The sequence below is a fragment of the Sander lucioperca genome, chromosome 9 (genome assembly GCF_008315115.2).
Source record: "Sander lucioperca isolate FBNREF2018 chromosome 9, SLUC_FBN_1.2, whole genome shotgun sequence".
NCBI classification, from domain to species: domain Eukaryota; kingdom Metazoa; phylum Chordata; class Actinopteri; order Perciformes; family Percidae; genus Sander; species Sander lucioperca.
This window is the reverse complement of record NC_050181.1, coordinates 15,947,586-15,964,534: the sequence shown is the minus strand read 5'-3', so window position 1 is coordinate 15,964,534 and position 16,949 is coordinate 15,947,586. Positions and strand designations below refer to the sequence as shown.

At 41.7% G+C, this 16,949-nt stretch overlaps 1 protein-coding gene across 9 annotated transcripts in view; it reads right to left on the bottom strand.

The window, feature by feature from the left end:
• cdc42bpab (CDC42 binding protein kinase alpha (DMPK-like) b) overlaps window positions 1–16,949 on the bottom strand; it is a 103,331-nt gene that overhangs the window by 29,471 nt on the left and 56,911 nt on the right. For 8 of the 9 annotated variants that reach the window (XM_036005366.1, XM_036005368.1, XM_036005370.1 and 5 more), the window contains exons 6-16: window positions 10,043–10,136; window positions 8,447–8,647; window positions 7,913–8,051; window positions 6,796–6,905; window positions 6,625–6,704; window positions 4,327–4,505; window positions 3,607–3,729; window positions 3,092–3,225; window positions 2,256–2,377; window positions 1,959–2,079; window positions 679–789 (exon numbers count right to left, since the gene is read on the bottom strand). In XM_036005366.1, coding sequence (XP_035861259.1) covers window positions 679–789; window positions 1,959–2,079; window positions 2,256–2,377; window positions 3,092–3,225; window positions 3,607–3,729; window positions 4,327–4,505; window positions 6,625–6,704; window positions 6,796–6,905; window positions 7,913–8,051; window positions 8,447–8,647; window positions 10,043–10,136 — 1,414 coding nt within the window. The remainder of the gene's footprint in view (window positions 1–678; window positions 790–1,958; window positions 2,080–2,255; window positions 2,378–3,091; window positions 3,226–3,606; window positions 3,730–4,326; window positions 4,506–6,624; window positions 6,705–6,795; window positions 6,906–7,912; window positions 8,052–8,446; window positions 8,648–10,042; window positions 10,137–16,949) is intronic. The other variant, XM_036005369.1, reaches the window with a different exon arrangement.

Sequence of the window (16,949 nt, the reverse complement as noted above, 5' to 3'; positions counted from 1 at the left end):
ATCTGTCTCGCTCGTCTCTTTTCTCTCTCCGGGAAATGAAGCTGCCTTCAAGTGCAGTCGGAAACGACGAGCTCTATAAAACGATCTGACGGAAAACAGTAGTTGTGAAATATAAAGTCTACTTGTGCTACATTGGGCGGTTAAAGAACACAACAGGACGTCAAACAAATGGGCCGTTTCATTGACGCGCAACCCTGCGAAGAATCGCCCGATCGCCGTTTCCCTGTGAACGCAGCCTAAGACTACCTTGCACCTGGCGAAGCGCAGCGCAAAGCCTGAGGCAAGTGTCTTTGCTAGTTTAAGACCGACGCAGTTGTCAATTTTCCGTCCAGCGCCCGCGGCGTTTAAATAGCAAATGCACCTGCGGCCATCTGTGCGCCCATGGGCGTGCTGGTCTTACAGGGAGGTGTGTTCAGGTGCATTCTTGGCGTATTGCTATCTTGAGGGAAGCGGAAAGTGATCGCGCCATTGACCAACAAAAACCTGGTCTAAAGTCAATAACGCAGCATTTCAATGTTGTTTTAACACCCGGGGCCCTTTGTGTAAGTACAGAGCAAACGCTCAACTGTATAAATACTTCGGGTCTGAACTTTTAGGAGTGCACAGAGACTCGCTAAGTGCGCAGAGACTCTGTGGATGGACAGGTCCATGTTCGGCTGTGTTTGTTGGCACGCTTACCTTAAGCCCTTCCAACTCCTCCTCCAGCTGTCGACTATACTGCTCGTTACGCTCTCTCAGCTTCCTCTCTTTCTGAGCCTCCGCTGTCTTCTCCTCCGCCTGCACCTCCATCTGATTCACACATAAACTCCAGTGATTGGATGCAAGCACACATCATACACCATTGTTTCCCCTATGCACCTATTTCAACCAGGGCTGCACAATATATCTTTTTTTTTTCTGTATTGTCATCGCGATATCAACTGCCACGATACACGCATCGCGAATGCTGCGACACATCGCGAAAGACTCTGAGATTTTTTTTGTGTTAGTGGAAAGAAAATCAACAGCAGAAAACTGTCCTTGTATGAATGTAGCTGTCATTCTTTTTTTAGTGGTGCCTTTTATATTCAATTCAATGTTTAACTTTGCTCAATAAAAGAATGTTGGAAAGGATTTCCTTTCGTTTGTTTTAAATTCAACGCGCCATTTGTTGAATTTTAGCAGAATACTGCAAGCAGCAGAAAGACTAAACTGAGCACACTTTAGTATCGGTTTATTCATCGCACGTTAATATTGTTATCGCGATATTCAACAACATTATCGCGTATTTTCCTCATATCGTGCAGCCCTAATTTCAACCCACCAGGAGCAGAAGTAGGCGTCTTTTTTTGGTTACACTTTACTTGAAGGTATCTACATAAGAGTGACATGACACTGTCATGAACATGTCATAAGCATTATAAACAAGTCAAACGTTTATGACATAACGCTTCTTCTAGTGTCATTCGGTTTTTGTCATGACAAGTTATGGTTAGGGTTAGGGTTCATGTGTCATGACTGTGTCATGTCACTCTTATGTAGATACCTTCAAGTGTTACCCTTTTTTTCATACATGTTAATACAATCGTAACCTATAAAATCCCATCAAAAACATGCACACGTTAAAAATTCCAACCACACATAACTGCACCAATACACAAAAAAATATATACTTTGTGGCCTTATTCCACTGTATTGTGCTGCGTATTAACCTAAGGAAATTATGATGTGCTGTGTTACTCCGAATTGCTGGAAATTTACCCAAAAGGTCATGTTCTTGCAAGTGTGTACAAACACATTATAAACTGAAATACAGCCACTGCAACATTGTTTCTAATCTACTGTATAAATAATCATGGAAATCTAGAACTATTTCTAGAAATGTGATATGAGGGCAATACACAGACGCCATTTTGTGCACCAACCAGTCACTGGCGACGGAAGAGGGTGTTCTAGCAACCACAGGGAGACTACTCTACCTCTTTCCTGGCCCTCTCAGACTTCCGCACCTCAAGGCGAAGCGCCTCAAGCTTCTGAGTCTGGCTCTCCATCTCCTCCTCCTTGTCGCGCAACTGGCGAGCCAGACGCTGCTTCACCGACCTGGGTGAAAAGTTCAGTCACAATGTCACAAAACAATGAAATGGACCTTGAGCAAATATATGGTCACAATAATTACAGTTTGGACATAAAAAAATTTATTATATTAAAAATTAAAAAAAAAAAAGAAGTGTAGGTGTGGTGGTTGCGAGAAATGGTCTGAGGGGAAGTGATCCTACCTGAGGTCTGTGAGCTTCTCGTTGAGCTCAGAAAACTCCTGCATGGCCAGTTTTCTCTGGCTGTGGGCTTCCTTCAGCTCTTTTGCCTGAGACTTCAGCTTCTCGTTGGACTCGGCGAGATCCTGGCCAGAAAAACAAAAAGGGAGAGCGTAGAGCAACATTTAGATTCTCACAGTGACTTCAAGGAAAATCCATCTCAATATAAGCAAGGCGTTTATTTGACTTTTTGGCACCAAAATCAAAGCAATCGGGGTTTTTTTTTTTCCTGGTCTTTCATATTTTGAACATTGGTATCATTGTGTTTGTAGGCACAGCTACCAGGCAGGGCTTAGTGCTTGTGTGAAGAAAAAATGTTTTTGATGAGGTATGCGGTATTAAACACATTGGAACTGGCACAGCTATTCATGTAACTTCACACATTCAAATACACACTTTTGTGGAATTGTTGTCATGTCTTGGCAAAGTAAAAATATACAACTGAAGTATTCTTAAAAGATTATTTTTTGGGGGGCTTTTCTCTTTATTACATAGAGACAGTGGGTAGGCATGAAAAGGGGAGAGAGATGGGGGATGACACGCAGCAAAGGGCAGCAGGTCGGACTCGAACCCGCGCCGCTGCAGGACTCAGCCAACATGGAGCGAACGCTCTTACGGGGTGAGCTAGAGGCCGCCCCTCAACTGAAGTATTTTTGAAGTATTGCTGTCAAGAACAAGTGCTTAATTTTTGTTACTATAGGTAATGTTTAGTAGAGTTTCCTACACTAGGGGCACAGCATCTGCTACTAAAATAAGGAAAATACAAATCCACACACACACACACACAATACTGCTTCTACCTTGTGTATGTCATCCCTCTCCTGTGTAACGCTCCTCATCTGTTTCTCCAGAGTCTTGGCGTGTTTGGATGAGTCCTCCAGATCCCTGCGCGCCAACGACACGTCCTCCAGCTGCTTCTCAAGTTGGCCCGACTCTGACACACACACACACACACACACACACACACACACACACACAGAAACATTCAAAATTTAATAAAACGTCACTTAAAGGTATATTATGCAGTATTATCCTTAAGGAACTATGTCTATAGACTAATAGGCCCGTAGGGGTTTAACCCTCAGCCAATGACAGCGAGCAGGGTGTGCAGCCCAGTCTCTTTCCTAACCGACGCACAAGTTTAACAGACACACAATTTAACAGTGGCTGTCTTAGTTTGTTTCCAAGGTTTTACAAATTCAAAGTTCTATTTAGAGTTTTCCCAAACTTAAAACTAGGCTGGTAAGTCAGTGAGTAGCAGCTGAATTCAAACCCCTAAGGCTGTTGAATGAAGAGAGAAAAAAAAAATCCTGACCAGCGATCTGCTTCTTGAGGATGTCGATCTCACTCTTCAGACTCCTGATCTCCACCTCCCTGTTGGCGCTGACGGGGCCCTCGCCTGTCGGGTGCTGCAGGGCCTGCACCGTCTGAGTCGCCTCTGCAACCGGTCAGGGGAGATGCATTAGTTATGTGTTCCTTGTTGTTCCTTTTTGTCACACATTCTACGTAGACTACTAAATGTACAGAACAGTGTGGGTTTACAGTATGTATTAGAGTGCGGATCAGGCCGCATTTTTCTGTCCGAGCCCGGCCCGCGTCCGACAGAGCAGTAACCGAGCCCGACACAGTTAAAATCCCATTTTTTTCTCATACTAATGACACATGTACGTTTGTTTGTGTGGAAAGCTTTTATTAAGCAACTGTAGGAAGGCATTCGGATATGTCAACAGATGACGTGCACGTTAACACAGGCGCGCAAACAAGTGGCCCAATCATGTCGCGCTGATGTGACAGAGCCCGACCCGAACATCATTTCTAAATATCTGTCCGAACCCAGACTGGCCCATCGGGTCCCGTCGGGCTCGGGTTGAGTATCCATCCTCTAGTATGTATGTCAGAGTAAATGTATGCGTGCATGTTTTGGTAATCTGAACTCTTTAAGCATACCTTCTGACAACAGGAGAATGAATGCACTAATGTGTCTCCTCCCTCTCAGCCTCAAATTGCAAGGAGAAACGTTGTCCGGCAGCCTTACCTTGGAGTTTGCGGCTCAGCTCTACTTTCTCCTGCTCCAGGCGACGGATCCTCCTCTCATAAGCCTCTGTGGCCAGGCTGTCCTCCAGGCCTCGCTGGACATCCAGGTCCAATTGGTCCCGGCCTGCCTTACCCGGCTCCCCTGCCAGCTGTCGCAGGCAAGCCCGGTCAGATAGGGTACTACAGGGTGGGAGATGGGGGGGGGGAAAGAAAAAAAGGTTAGGTAGTGAAGAGAAAGGTGTAGGAGACATGGAAACAGTAGCAGTGAGGGTCAGTGATGAAACAAGAGTGAGGATGGTGGATCAAAAAGGCAGAGAGGTTGAATGATAAGGGGAGAAAAAAGCCAGTTTCAAAATGGGAATAATGGTTTTAAACCGTATTAGAAAAATCAACATGAAAGTGTTTCGTTAAGGGAGGGGGGAGAGGCCGGAGAGAAATGACAGAGAAACAGCAGGAGGAGGAGGAAACAGGAAAGGGAAGTGGACGACAGAGATAGAGATGAGTTGAAAGACAAGAGGATGTTGAGTCATGGAAGAAGGGGGAGAGGGAGGGGGGGAGAAGGAATGACAGCCGCATAAAGGAAGATGGGGAGTGTGGGAGAGAGAAAAAGAGAGAGAGAGACAGAGTGGGGGAAAGAGGAGAGAAAGAAAGAGTAGAAAAGACCATTATCACTGAGCCTTGAAGAGATAAGAAAGTAAGTGGTGGGTTTGTTGCTTTCTCATGAAGCTCTACAGCGAGTCCTGAACATCCCCTTATTAGGGATGGAAGCTAATTCAGCACTCCTACGCCTCAATGCTATGCAGTGACAAGGCTTGGCCGGGAAAATCGGTGTGATTACTAATTATATATCATGCTGGATTGTGATAAGGTGCCACACATTTTTTTCATCTGTCTTTATTGAAGTGCTGAAAATGGATAACAATGATCTTAATTTTGCCAACTGGAAAAAAAATACTGGAGGAAAATAGTGCCTTCGCTTCATTTCATCCGTCCACTAAAGATCCCCTAATCATGGTCATAATAATGAAGTGGGAAGAAAGACTTTTCAAAAAAAAAAAAAAGACACAAAATGACCAACGCCAAAGTCTAAATTAGGCGGCGGTTAAAAATAACCTTTTATGTACAGTCTATTTATATATCTGGTGGCCAGGAGGTGGAAAGTGTACAAAAATATTCTACTGAAGTCAAAGTACAATTACTTTGATGAACTTTTACTTAAGTACAAGTAAAGTTACCGGTATAAAAATCTACTCAAGTAAAAGTAGTTAATTTAAAATGATATAAATGAAATACTCAAAGTAAAAGTTACTTAGTTACTTTTTAACAGCTAGTTGAGACATACTTTGTTATATTTATACCTATTTTAATATCTTATTTAATTAAATCAGTCTTTTGCGATTTGTTAAGGGCCCACAGTCAAAAAGTAAACAAATAAATAAATAAAAATAAGCAACAAAACCTTGAAAAAAAGCAAAAAATCAAAACAGAAAAAGCGACAACAACCATTTTTGATTTGAGGTTGTTGACAGATATTTTGCCAAAACAACGTTAGAAACCTTTATTCTTTCTTCTTTTGTTTTTACTCAGTAACGGATTTGATTTCAAATGTAGCAAAGTACAATACTTCAAACAAAACATACTTAAACCTACATTGTGTAATTCTTTTGAGTTGATTCTTAGCAAAAAACCCTTTGTTCTTTCACAAATATGTGCTCATTCACGCGTAATTACTTCCACTAACTAATCAAAGTATTCTCGTAAGCGTAGAATCTGACATTCAGAATCATTCAGAATACATACGAGCGACTCGCTCGAATGACGGCCGCCATGTAGCGCCACCATCTTTAATATACATTAGCCAAAGAGGGGCATACCTCCGCCTTTCGCCCTCTTACACTCAGTGGCCCCGTGACGAATGCCAGGGGGAGATTACTCGCCAGGGAAGCAAAAAAGAGAATTAAAAACGACAACGCGACAGGCAAAGCAACAAGACCGAAGTCAATATTGGAGTGGCTAGAACAGCTGCGTGTAAACAATGGAGATACTAAGAGCTAATGTCGGGTTCGGCCGCCGTAGGACGAGGGGCTAGAAAGTCATATTCAGTTGGTTGTCATATACAATTTCACCGCTAGATGGGAGAAATTCTTACACAACGTAGCTTTAAGTCAAAGTAAAATTACAGATTTTAAAAACTACTCTGAAAGGTAATAGTACACAAAAAAAACTACTCAATTACAGTAACTCGAGTAATCGTAATTTGTTACTTTCCACCTCTGCTGGTTGCCGTGGTAGCACTTACCATTTACTGGTGTAGGTGAAGCCCACAAAGGGCAGGTGGTGGCCAGAGAAGGCAGTGTGAGAGGGAGGGGGCATGGTCTCCTGAAATATCACAAGAAAACATGACAGAGAAGTGAGTTTGTCACGTCTAATATACGCGATTGTAAGACAAATGTGAATCCAACCCCCGTACCGAGTTCTTCAGGCAGTCATCATCCACGTCAAAGTTGGAGGTATCTGTAGGACTGCTGACCTCGGGGATGTACGGCGCCTCACATGTAAGAATGTTTTCCCAATCGATGCCTGAACACAAGAGAGGTCACAATAAGAACACAGCATGATCCATAACTCCCTTATTAATAAGCACATAATACAGGCACACATCTATGAACTCTGGATACCTTAAACTGACATTTATTGAAACTGTATTCATGTATTAAACCTGTTTAGAGACATACTGTAAAGTCAAACAATGTATCTATTAGGGTCAAAAAAAAAATTATCTTCTGATAAAACGGCCTTTATTCTTCAATATACTACAGTAATTTGTTTATTTGAACAAAAACCAAGACACAAAAAGCGTCACGCATTAAAAAGAGTAAAAAGGAATATGTCGGGGAAATTTGTCAAACCCAAAAGGCATGTCTCCAAAAAAGGAAAATAAATAACATCTAAAATATTAATGTTCAATGAATATATATATATATATATATATATATATATATATATATATATATATATATATATTAGTGCTGTCAGTTAACCTGATGACATTTTTTTTATCTTTTGCATGTTTGTGTGCTGCTGCGTGCCCTGTGTGTGTAACAAGCATAGTGGCACGAGCCTAGGCTCATTTCACTAATGTGCTGTTATAACAACAATGAAATGCTGCGTTATTGACTTTAGACCAGGTTTTTGTTGGTCAATGGTGCGATCACTTTACGCTGCCCTCAAGAAAGCAATACGTCAAGAATGCACCTGAACACACCTCCCTGTAAGACCAGCACGCCCATGGGCGCACAGATGGGCGCAGGTGCATTTGCTATTTAAACGACGCGGGCGCTGGACGGGAAATTGACAACTGCGTCGGTCTTAAACTAGCAAAGACACTTGCGCCGGGTGCAAGATAGGGCCCTGAATCTTCATGGAAAAATCTATTAAATGATAGAGGTAGCAAATCCAGCTGATACGCACTTGATAAAAACTAGATTTAAAAAAAAAAATACATGTGAGCTCTATATTTATATTAGAATTAGAAGCAACATTGAACCAAGGGAAGACATATTGGCAAATGTGCCGTCAGACTGTACCAACGAAGAAGGGGTGGTGCTTGAAGTCCTCAATGCCGTTCTGGCCCAATCGGTGCTCTCGACTGCAAATGAGCCGGCGTACCAGATCCTTAGCGTCCTCCGACACGTCTGTTATCTGCTGTGGGAACTGGAACCGCTCCTGTGCAAAATGTGATGCAATGCATTAGAGGCAGGCAACAGAGATCGGCTATACATGTACAGTATCAACACCGGCACATTTCCTACCTCCACTTTGTTTCTACTTTATGCTTATACATCCTATCTTTCAAAACTCTTTTACTACAGCATTGGTATTTCTCAGTAATGTGTTGACATGCAAATTGACCAGGGTTTCTACAGGTTTCACCAAGTCAAATTTAAGGCTTTTTAAGACCTTTTGACACAGCCCTATTTAAGACTAGAACACAATACTTCAGCAAATTTAATTTAATTTAAGGCCTAAAATTTTGAAATTAAGACTTTTTTTTGTGGACTTTTTAAGACCCCACGGAAACCCTGATTTACACATACGGAGAAGCAGCTCTATCGGCTCACCTTGTGGTTCATGATCTTCCCGTAGGTTTCCACCAGGGACTCTGCATAGAAAGGAGTCTCGCCGTACAGCATTTCATACATGCAGACTCCCAGGGACCACCAGTCACACTCAGGACCATACTTGCCCTTCCCGTCCTCCATAGCCTGGAGGATTTCTGGGGAGATGTAGTCTGGAGTCCCCACCGCCACGGAGGACTGGACCTAGCAGGGGGACAAAACAAAAGTCAGCACTTAAAAAAAATCCTTGAAAATGACACATAGGAGGCAAAATCTCACATTACAAACAGTGGTGGAAAAAGTAAAAGTATTTAAATATTATTTTGGGGGGCTTTTCCGCCTTTAATTGATAGGACAGCTAGGTGAGAAAGGGGAGAGAGAGGTGGGAAGACATGCAGGAAATTGTCACAGGTCAGACTCAAACCCTTGACCTCTGCGTCGAGGCATAAACCTCTCAGTATATGTGTGCCTGCTCTACCCACTGATCCAACCCGGCCACAACTTAAGTAAAAGTATGTATATCAAACTGTAAAAAAAAAAAAAAAAAAATACTCTGTTAATCTGTTGTTACTCTGTAAAAGTCCTGCATTGAAAATGTTACTTAAGTAAAAGTATGTAAGTATCATCAGTAAAATGTACTTAAAGTATTCAAATTAAAAGTACTCAATGCAGAAAAATCCTCACGTTTCAGAAACTGGAAACGATCCAAACTGTTCGTACAGTTGGGTTACAGTTTAAATTATAATAAAACATCGTATTTTATAAACTACATGTGTTTTGTGTGCACAAAGCTTGTAAAGTAACTAGTAACTGAAGCTGTCAGATGAACGTAGCGGAGTAAAAGGTACAATATTTCTCTTGTCAATGCAAGTTATGATGCTGATGAGTTACAGGCTGAATACCACCAGCAACATCAACACAACAACCAAACAAGAGCATTATTAAACTTTCAAACCCCCCACCCCCCACCCCACCCCCCACTACAGGATGAATCCCCTGGTCTGCGCAGTGTTTTTGGAGCTCCGTTTTAACATTTTGAGAATGCACATTTATGCTGAAGCCGGAATTAAGCGCCAACAGTTCCACAGTGGAAGAGAAAAAGCAGATGTTGGAATTCGGATCAATCACGCGTTGTCATCGTCTCTCTTTATTATTTAGGAAGTTGCTTTAATACAGATAAAAACACCAAAGACACCCACTCTTATCACGATTCAAAGCTTCATTCTGGACATTTTCGTCTAAAAACGGATGTGGCAAGAAGCGTCCAACAAGCCCTGAATTTATTTGTTCAAATGGTAATATAACCTCTTCACTATATTAACATTGGAGGAACATACTCAGGCACTTCTTTGATCGTGTATTTCATCCTGTCATTTTACTGTTATGTAACACCTGGGGGAAACATTTTCTTTTTTTTCTGTCTTTTTTTTTTTATGTTAGAAGAATTGTCTGAATCATAAAGTGCAAGCGCAGCCAAGCAGCTGAACCACACACTCCTCCTGGGAGACCCCTGGGAGTTGACGAGGAGGTCAGTAAAGCTCTGGTATGTTTGCTTTGGACCGGAGGAGGCATCAGCAGCAGTGTGGTAAAAAAACCTACCGTCCCGTCCTCCATCAGTTTGAGGCAGGAGCCGAAGTCAGCCAGGCGGATGTGGCCGTTCATGTCCAACAGAATGTTGTCGGGCTTAATGTCCCTGAGAGAAGACGGAGAGAAAAGACGAAATTGAGCAAGCGATTCCGCAGAGTAGGATGAAGAAGATGAAGAAATCACAGTCTTCCCGAACAAAACACACCTATACAGTAGGATATTCAAAACAAACGCGCACGTCTAATCTCATATTTTGGCATCAGGTATTGCCAAATTAAAATTACACAACCTGGGGAAATTGAACTGTATTAACTTGCCTGTAAAGCTAGTGTACAATACTTCAGATATATTTATGATTCAATTAAGTGTAATTTCCCCATGCCCCATTTTTCAGCAGCGTGACAACTCTAAATTGACCGAAGAAAAGAATAAACACTGGAAATAGTTGTGTTGTGGGAATTAGCTGTGCAGAAAGTGTGTGTGTGTGAGACACACACAGCTTTTACAACACAAGCATGTACTCTGTTTGAGGAAATGTGCAACGCACAAACACACTCCCACTCACACAAAAAAGCCCCTGTGTCCTAAGTATGCACACTCACCCTGTTCACAACACATTCTTTCACAGATGTTTACACGGTGACAACCATAGACCACTCCACTTCTCAACCTGCATCTGTTGTGCATTAATACAGCTATGATGAATATATGTTTAATATATAACACACACACACACACACACACACACACACACACACACAACTAGGAGTTATTGCTACATTGCTGGGGTTTCCTGTCCATCAGCTACACCAGCTGGATCCGGGGCTGTAGTACTTGAGTCCAGACTCGGACTTGAGTCTCCGGACTCGATGCGCTTTTCTGTTGTCTCAGACTCGTCTTAGACTCGTTGGTATTCGGACTTGGACTTGTCTCAGACTCGGCCATTGGACTCGCCAAATATTCTAGTTGGTCTCGACCGAGGCCAGCACTATATGCTTTTGTTCTAAAGTGACTTCCTCCTTCAAAACAAAACCATTGATGAAGCGTGCTTGTTCAGAAAACAGGTATTAGTTTAATTCAGAATCCATCTAGAACAGGCATTGAGATTGGTCGCCTGGTACACGCCTGGCTGTGTCATATACCTCAATCATCATCAATCAAATCAATCAATCACCAGGCTTCAACCATTTTCATTTTGGCCACAGACACAATGTCAGCGAGCACTTGTACTATGAATTCTTCAGGACAAGTAATTCAAGTTCAAGAATGGGAACATTTCCATTTTATATTTTAAGTAAATATAAAATATATAATATGGCTTAATTTGATCCTATAGTGTTTTATTGCACTTGCTTTTTGATTATTACAAATAATAAAGCAAAATGATCATCTTAATAGAAGATATGCTGTCTCTCACATCACATGAATTATAAACAGTTAAGTAAGTGGCCTTGAAGAGGATTCTTTTTTTTCCCCGTCTCGGTATTGACTGTCTCTCATTTGGACCCGGTCTTGACTTGGACAAAGTTTTTTGGACCCGGTCTTGACTTGGACTTGAACCTCTTTGGACTCGGTCTTGACTCTGTCTCGACTAGTCCTGGTCTTGGACTCGACAAAGGTGGACTTGACTACAGACCTGGCTGGATCATCTCAACATGCATCAGTACTTGTACTATTTAACCAGCAGATTTTAAAGAGAGGAACTGGATCATCAGAATGGCTGGAGGACATCATAATAATAGGACAAATGTAGCAACATTTGGCTGGTGGCCAGTGAGGTAGCAACAACCAACTACTTTCCTTATCGACTTATCGTTTGGTTTCGTCTTGTTTTTTTTCCAACCCACAGTCCAGCACCCAAACATATTCAGTAAACGATCACATACACCAAGATGTCATCTCGGTTAAATAATGACTGAAAACAAGTAATCCACTATCAAAATAGTTGCTGATCATTGTTTTTGGACAATCGACTAATCAATAATTGACTAATCATTGCAGCACTAGTGGCCGGTGTTGGTTTCTTTCCCATGTCCTACAACCTATTTATAGGGAACATTTTCAAAATGGATGTTTCCAAGAAGCACCTCTGTGCTAGTTTGGCATTATTTGCAACTTTATACAAACATTTGTCTACTACTTGCTGTAAGTAACCAAAGCGATAGTAACTTTGACTTCTGCAAAGTCATAGATATTTCTCCTAATAGCAATGTATCCTAAAGGGAATAAGGTGCAGGAGATCCTCCATTATGTTTTAACAGGTGGTTTGTGTCGGGCTGCTGGTGCATGACAGTCTGGGTCATCATGGCTAAATATAGCCTCTGTCCTCGCCTGTCCACCCACCCCAGAGGGTAGACCCTGTCCAGTCCCTGTGTCTGAGGCCCTCTTATCAACACAGTCAACCACGACATGGCTCAATACACACGGTATGGAGGGCACAGAGTAACTCATTATAGAGTAGTGTCAAAAGCGCACATACTGTACATGCAGTAACACACACGACACTGGACACACTTGCTGTCCCAGGTTAAAGAACTGGGACAGCAATGTGATGTCAGCAATCAGTAATGTGAGCGTGGCTCTGCTTACAATAATAAACCCCATCATCACAGTTGTTGTTGGGGACTACAAGAATGGCCCCTTTCTTCTATCTTTGCTGGTGACAATGGCTCTAACTTGGCCTATTCAACCGTTAAAGAGTGTGCAGCACTTTTTTTTTTTTGATTTGGCTTCAAACTGACCTCAAGCAAGAGCAGTCTCTAATAAAAAAGTGACACTGCGGTCCCAAAGAAATGCCCGTGCCTTCTGACAGACTATAACCAATGTGATAAAGTTGCCTGGCACAAAACGATCAATTTGTGCCAGATAACCAAACAGTCAGGAAGTAGACGCTGATCAGTTAGGCTGGCCACACACTGGCTGCGTCGCGTGAGCGTGGCGTTTCTGTTGTGTGTCAGCTGCGTGGATTTTTCTATGTCTTTACACACCAGAAACGTGTCTGACGCGGCGCTGCTGCTAGCCTTGTCTGTACACATTGTATGTTTGATTTACTGCACTCAAGCAGTATACTTGATGTTAAACATAAATATATACTGATTTGATTACAGCAAAGACAATGTCGGCAGTATTGACGGCAAAATAGGCTACAGAATATTTTGTTCTGTATTGACAGGTGCAATATTTGAAAAATCAATAATTATTTATTATTTTTTTAAATTACATTTATATCTGCATTTATGTCAAAACCTAGAGACTTTCAAACATCAACATGTCATTTATGAATATGTATTAGTGTCAAAATGACATATAAACATCTTTTCCTATTCTATTTTGCCTAGAAACGCTTCCAACACGCTTGCGTGTCGCGTGAAAAATAGGCGTTGGCTCTATTTCTAGCATGCGCGCGTTTTCGACGCGGCTCGAGCCGCGCCTGAGACGTGCGTGTCACGCAGGCAGTGTGCAAGCTCTAACCTGTTACCATGGGAGCCGAAATATAAACGGACACGCCACGCAGCTGACACGCTCACGCGACGCAGCCAGTGTGTGGCCGGCCTTAAAGCTCATGATATTCCCTCCTTCCTTAACTACTCACTAAATACATTAAACGGTCGCCCGTGCCTGAGAGGCTTTTTTTTTCTTTTAGGAGTGAGCAGATATAAATTGTCTTTGAAGACGTCTTTGATGTTTCGGTCTTCTTCTCGATCTCTTCAAAGCCAGATGTGAAGCCCCTGTCATTTTCCAGTAGTGTTAATAGTCCATCTAATTGGAGCCAAGAGTTATCTCTCTGCTTCTGATATGCCACTAAATCACCAACCTATAAAACCACGCTTAAAGTAAGCTGTGCAAGTATGTGACTTGTATAGACACATAAATGTTAGGTCCAAAACATGTAAAGGCTATATATAAATTGACACTTTTACCAAATCACTGCTTGCATCATGGGTTACTTGGAAGTCTTTGTTTGTTTTTTTTTTAAAGAGCTTGACTGCTCACAGATGAGTTCCAGATTGGACATCACTTTTTTCAGTGAATACTGTATTTTGGATGGAAACCACAGACATGCTGTACCCGAGTGCATACATTCACAAAACTAATCTGGAGTGATATCTTGGCAATAAACCCACATAAACAACTGACGCGATGTATACTCGAAGTTCACACTGTCCAAAAGAGCTAACAACTTTGAGACAAAGGATTAAGATTTCTCATATAAAAGGTTAATGTCTCTACACGGCTCTGCTATATCTGAACCTTCAGCTCAACTTTAACAACTCCAAACCTAGACGTGATGGAAGGCTTGAGCATGAGGACACACACTTGGGCATAATCCCTGGAAAGAAGTATGCAGCTTTTGGCTTGCAACTGTATAATGTTATGAACAGAAGCTTCGGAAACGTGTTCAACCTTTAGAAGAGCTGTCAATTCTGTTTCATTAAATGTGAACGACAACTTAAAAGGTGCCCTGTGAAGCTGTTGACCACTAGGAGCGCTATGCAGCAATGTTCTTATGAGTGGGTCTTTGTTTTTTTTTTGTTCTTGTGCACAAATAAGGAGTTCTTCCTCACCACTGTCGCACTAAATGCTTGCTCTTGGGGGAATTACTAGAATTGTTGGGTCCTTGAATATTATAGAGTGTGGTCTAGACCTAATCTATCTGTAAAGTGCCTTGAGATAACTCTTGTTATGATTTCGATTTTGATTTATTTCTTTATTTGAAAGGGGACAGTGAACATTAATCAACATTAAAACAATGTAAATGTGCCCGAGTTAGCTCGAAAGTGCTAATTTTCATCGGTAGTCCCCCAGCCAGATGTAAAACAGGGAGCTTTTAAAGATAAAGACAGGTATAAAACCACACAATAAAATTACATACAACACATTGTGGTTAATAAATACAATTCATGTAAAATACTTATTTAACGTTTAGATGCACACAGAAAGCATTAGTGCTACTTGATACTATAAATACAATTTAATTAAAATTGAACTGAAATATGCAGGAGTGATGCGGTACATATTCCTGCCAATGGTTTTACAATATTCCTCTAGCCTACAGGTGGCGTTTACGTGCCAAGAAACACGACAATACAGCAGAAAAGTCGGGGAAGAGGAAGACTGCCAGAAGGTGGCACTGCTACTTGGGCGGAGTGATTAGCGCAACACCTGAAAAGCACCGTTGTTACTCTCTGCTCCTTACCGTGGGGCTTCTCAGGTGCTGCGAGCAAATCACTCCGCCCAAGTAGCAGAGAGTAGCAGTGCTTCGTCTTCTGAGAATATAGTTCCCAGTATGTATACGGTTAGAAGATGGCCGTGTTTCATGTGACCTTGTTATTTGTACACGCTGTGACTATACAAATCGTAAATAGGAAAATGTTGGCGTTATTTTGTCACTTATTGGGAGCAGTAGGCGGGATGGAGCCGGTTACCTCCAGGATCTGTGCTAAGCTAGGCTAGTGGTGGGTGCGTCAGACAGAGTTACGACTTGCACGGAGATGAGAAGGGTATGTATGGACTCATCTAACTCTGGGGGATACGGTGAATAAGCTAAAGTCCCAATAAGTCGGAGTGTTCCTTTAAGCCTAATACACACAGCATACGTTTTGGTGAGAATCACTGAATGCAAGTAGAAACTTTGTTAAACAAGAAAACTCCACAGGGGACCTTAAAATAGCAAATCTGTAGCTTTGACTCAGGCAATCAAAGTTCAAATGTCTGGATAGTCATCATCCTTTAAAGAGGGAGTAAAAGTATGTATCTAAGTATGTATCTCACAGTAAAATAAACACAGATGACTAGACCTCATGTTTTACCAAGTTAAATACGTTGAACTTTCACAGCAACAATCAAACATTAGAGAGTAAATATGTTTTCAGTTGGTGGATAGCAGTCTTGTATAAAGTACTTGAAAGCAATACTTGAGTTAAAGTACAAGTATCTTACCAGAAAAAGTCACCTTTTAGAATATTACTTGAGTAAAAGTCTTAAAGTATCTGATATTTACTGTACTTAAGTACTAAAAGTAATTTTCTGATATTAAATGTACTTAATTTTTAGAAGTAAGAGTAAATCAAAACTTTGATTCTGAACTTTATTGTGGCTTCCTCATGGTAAAGCATACTATTCAGGGTTTCCACAGCCTTCTTGAACATCAAATTCAAACAACATTTCAATTTTTTGTGTGAAAAAGACTCACCCCAACGTGCAAAAACATTTCTTGCAAGTAACGAGTACCGAAGATGCTTAGGGGAAATGTAGTGAAGGAAAAGTAAAAGTTTCCAGAAATATAAAGTATTTGTACTTTTGTTACATTACAAAATTGGTGGATATTATTTTGAACTTCTTAAATACATTTGTACAACAAGACACACACACACACACACACTTCAATGCTGAAAGGCCTTAATCTGCTCTAGAGACTTCTGGTCTGCCAAAAAGCAGACAGCATGAGTTGACCCTTGCCTGTCCATGTGTGGCAGACAAACAGGGATAAGGTAGGGGGGGCATTGGTGCTGCTACTGATAAACCATTTAGTCCTTACCAAAGCCCCCGTCTGCCCCTCTCTCTCTCTCTCTCTCTCTCTCTCTCTCTCTCTCTCTCTTCTCTCTCTCTCTCTCTCTCTCTCTCTCTCTCTCTCTCTCTCTCTCTCTCTCTCTCTCTCTCTCTCTCTCTCTCTCTCCTTAGCAGCAATTGTCTCTTTACCACCCTCCTCTTTTCCCAAATCTCCCTGAACCCTTTTTCCTCTCTCAGACACCAAAAGTCAACATTACTTTTTGCCCGCTGCCCTTAATTTCATCTTTTATTTAACAATCCCTCTCACTCTGACCACCGATCATTGGGGCAGCCACATACAGTAAAAGCCCCCCGGCTCACATTTAGCCTTTCCACACATGGACAAACCTAGAAAGGTGGTGGTGCTAAA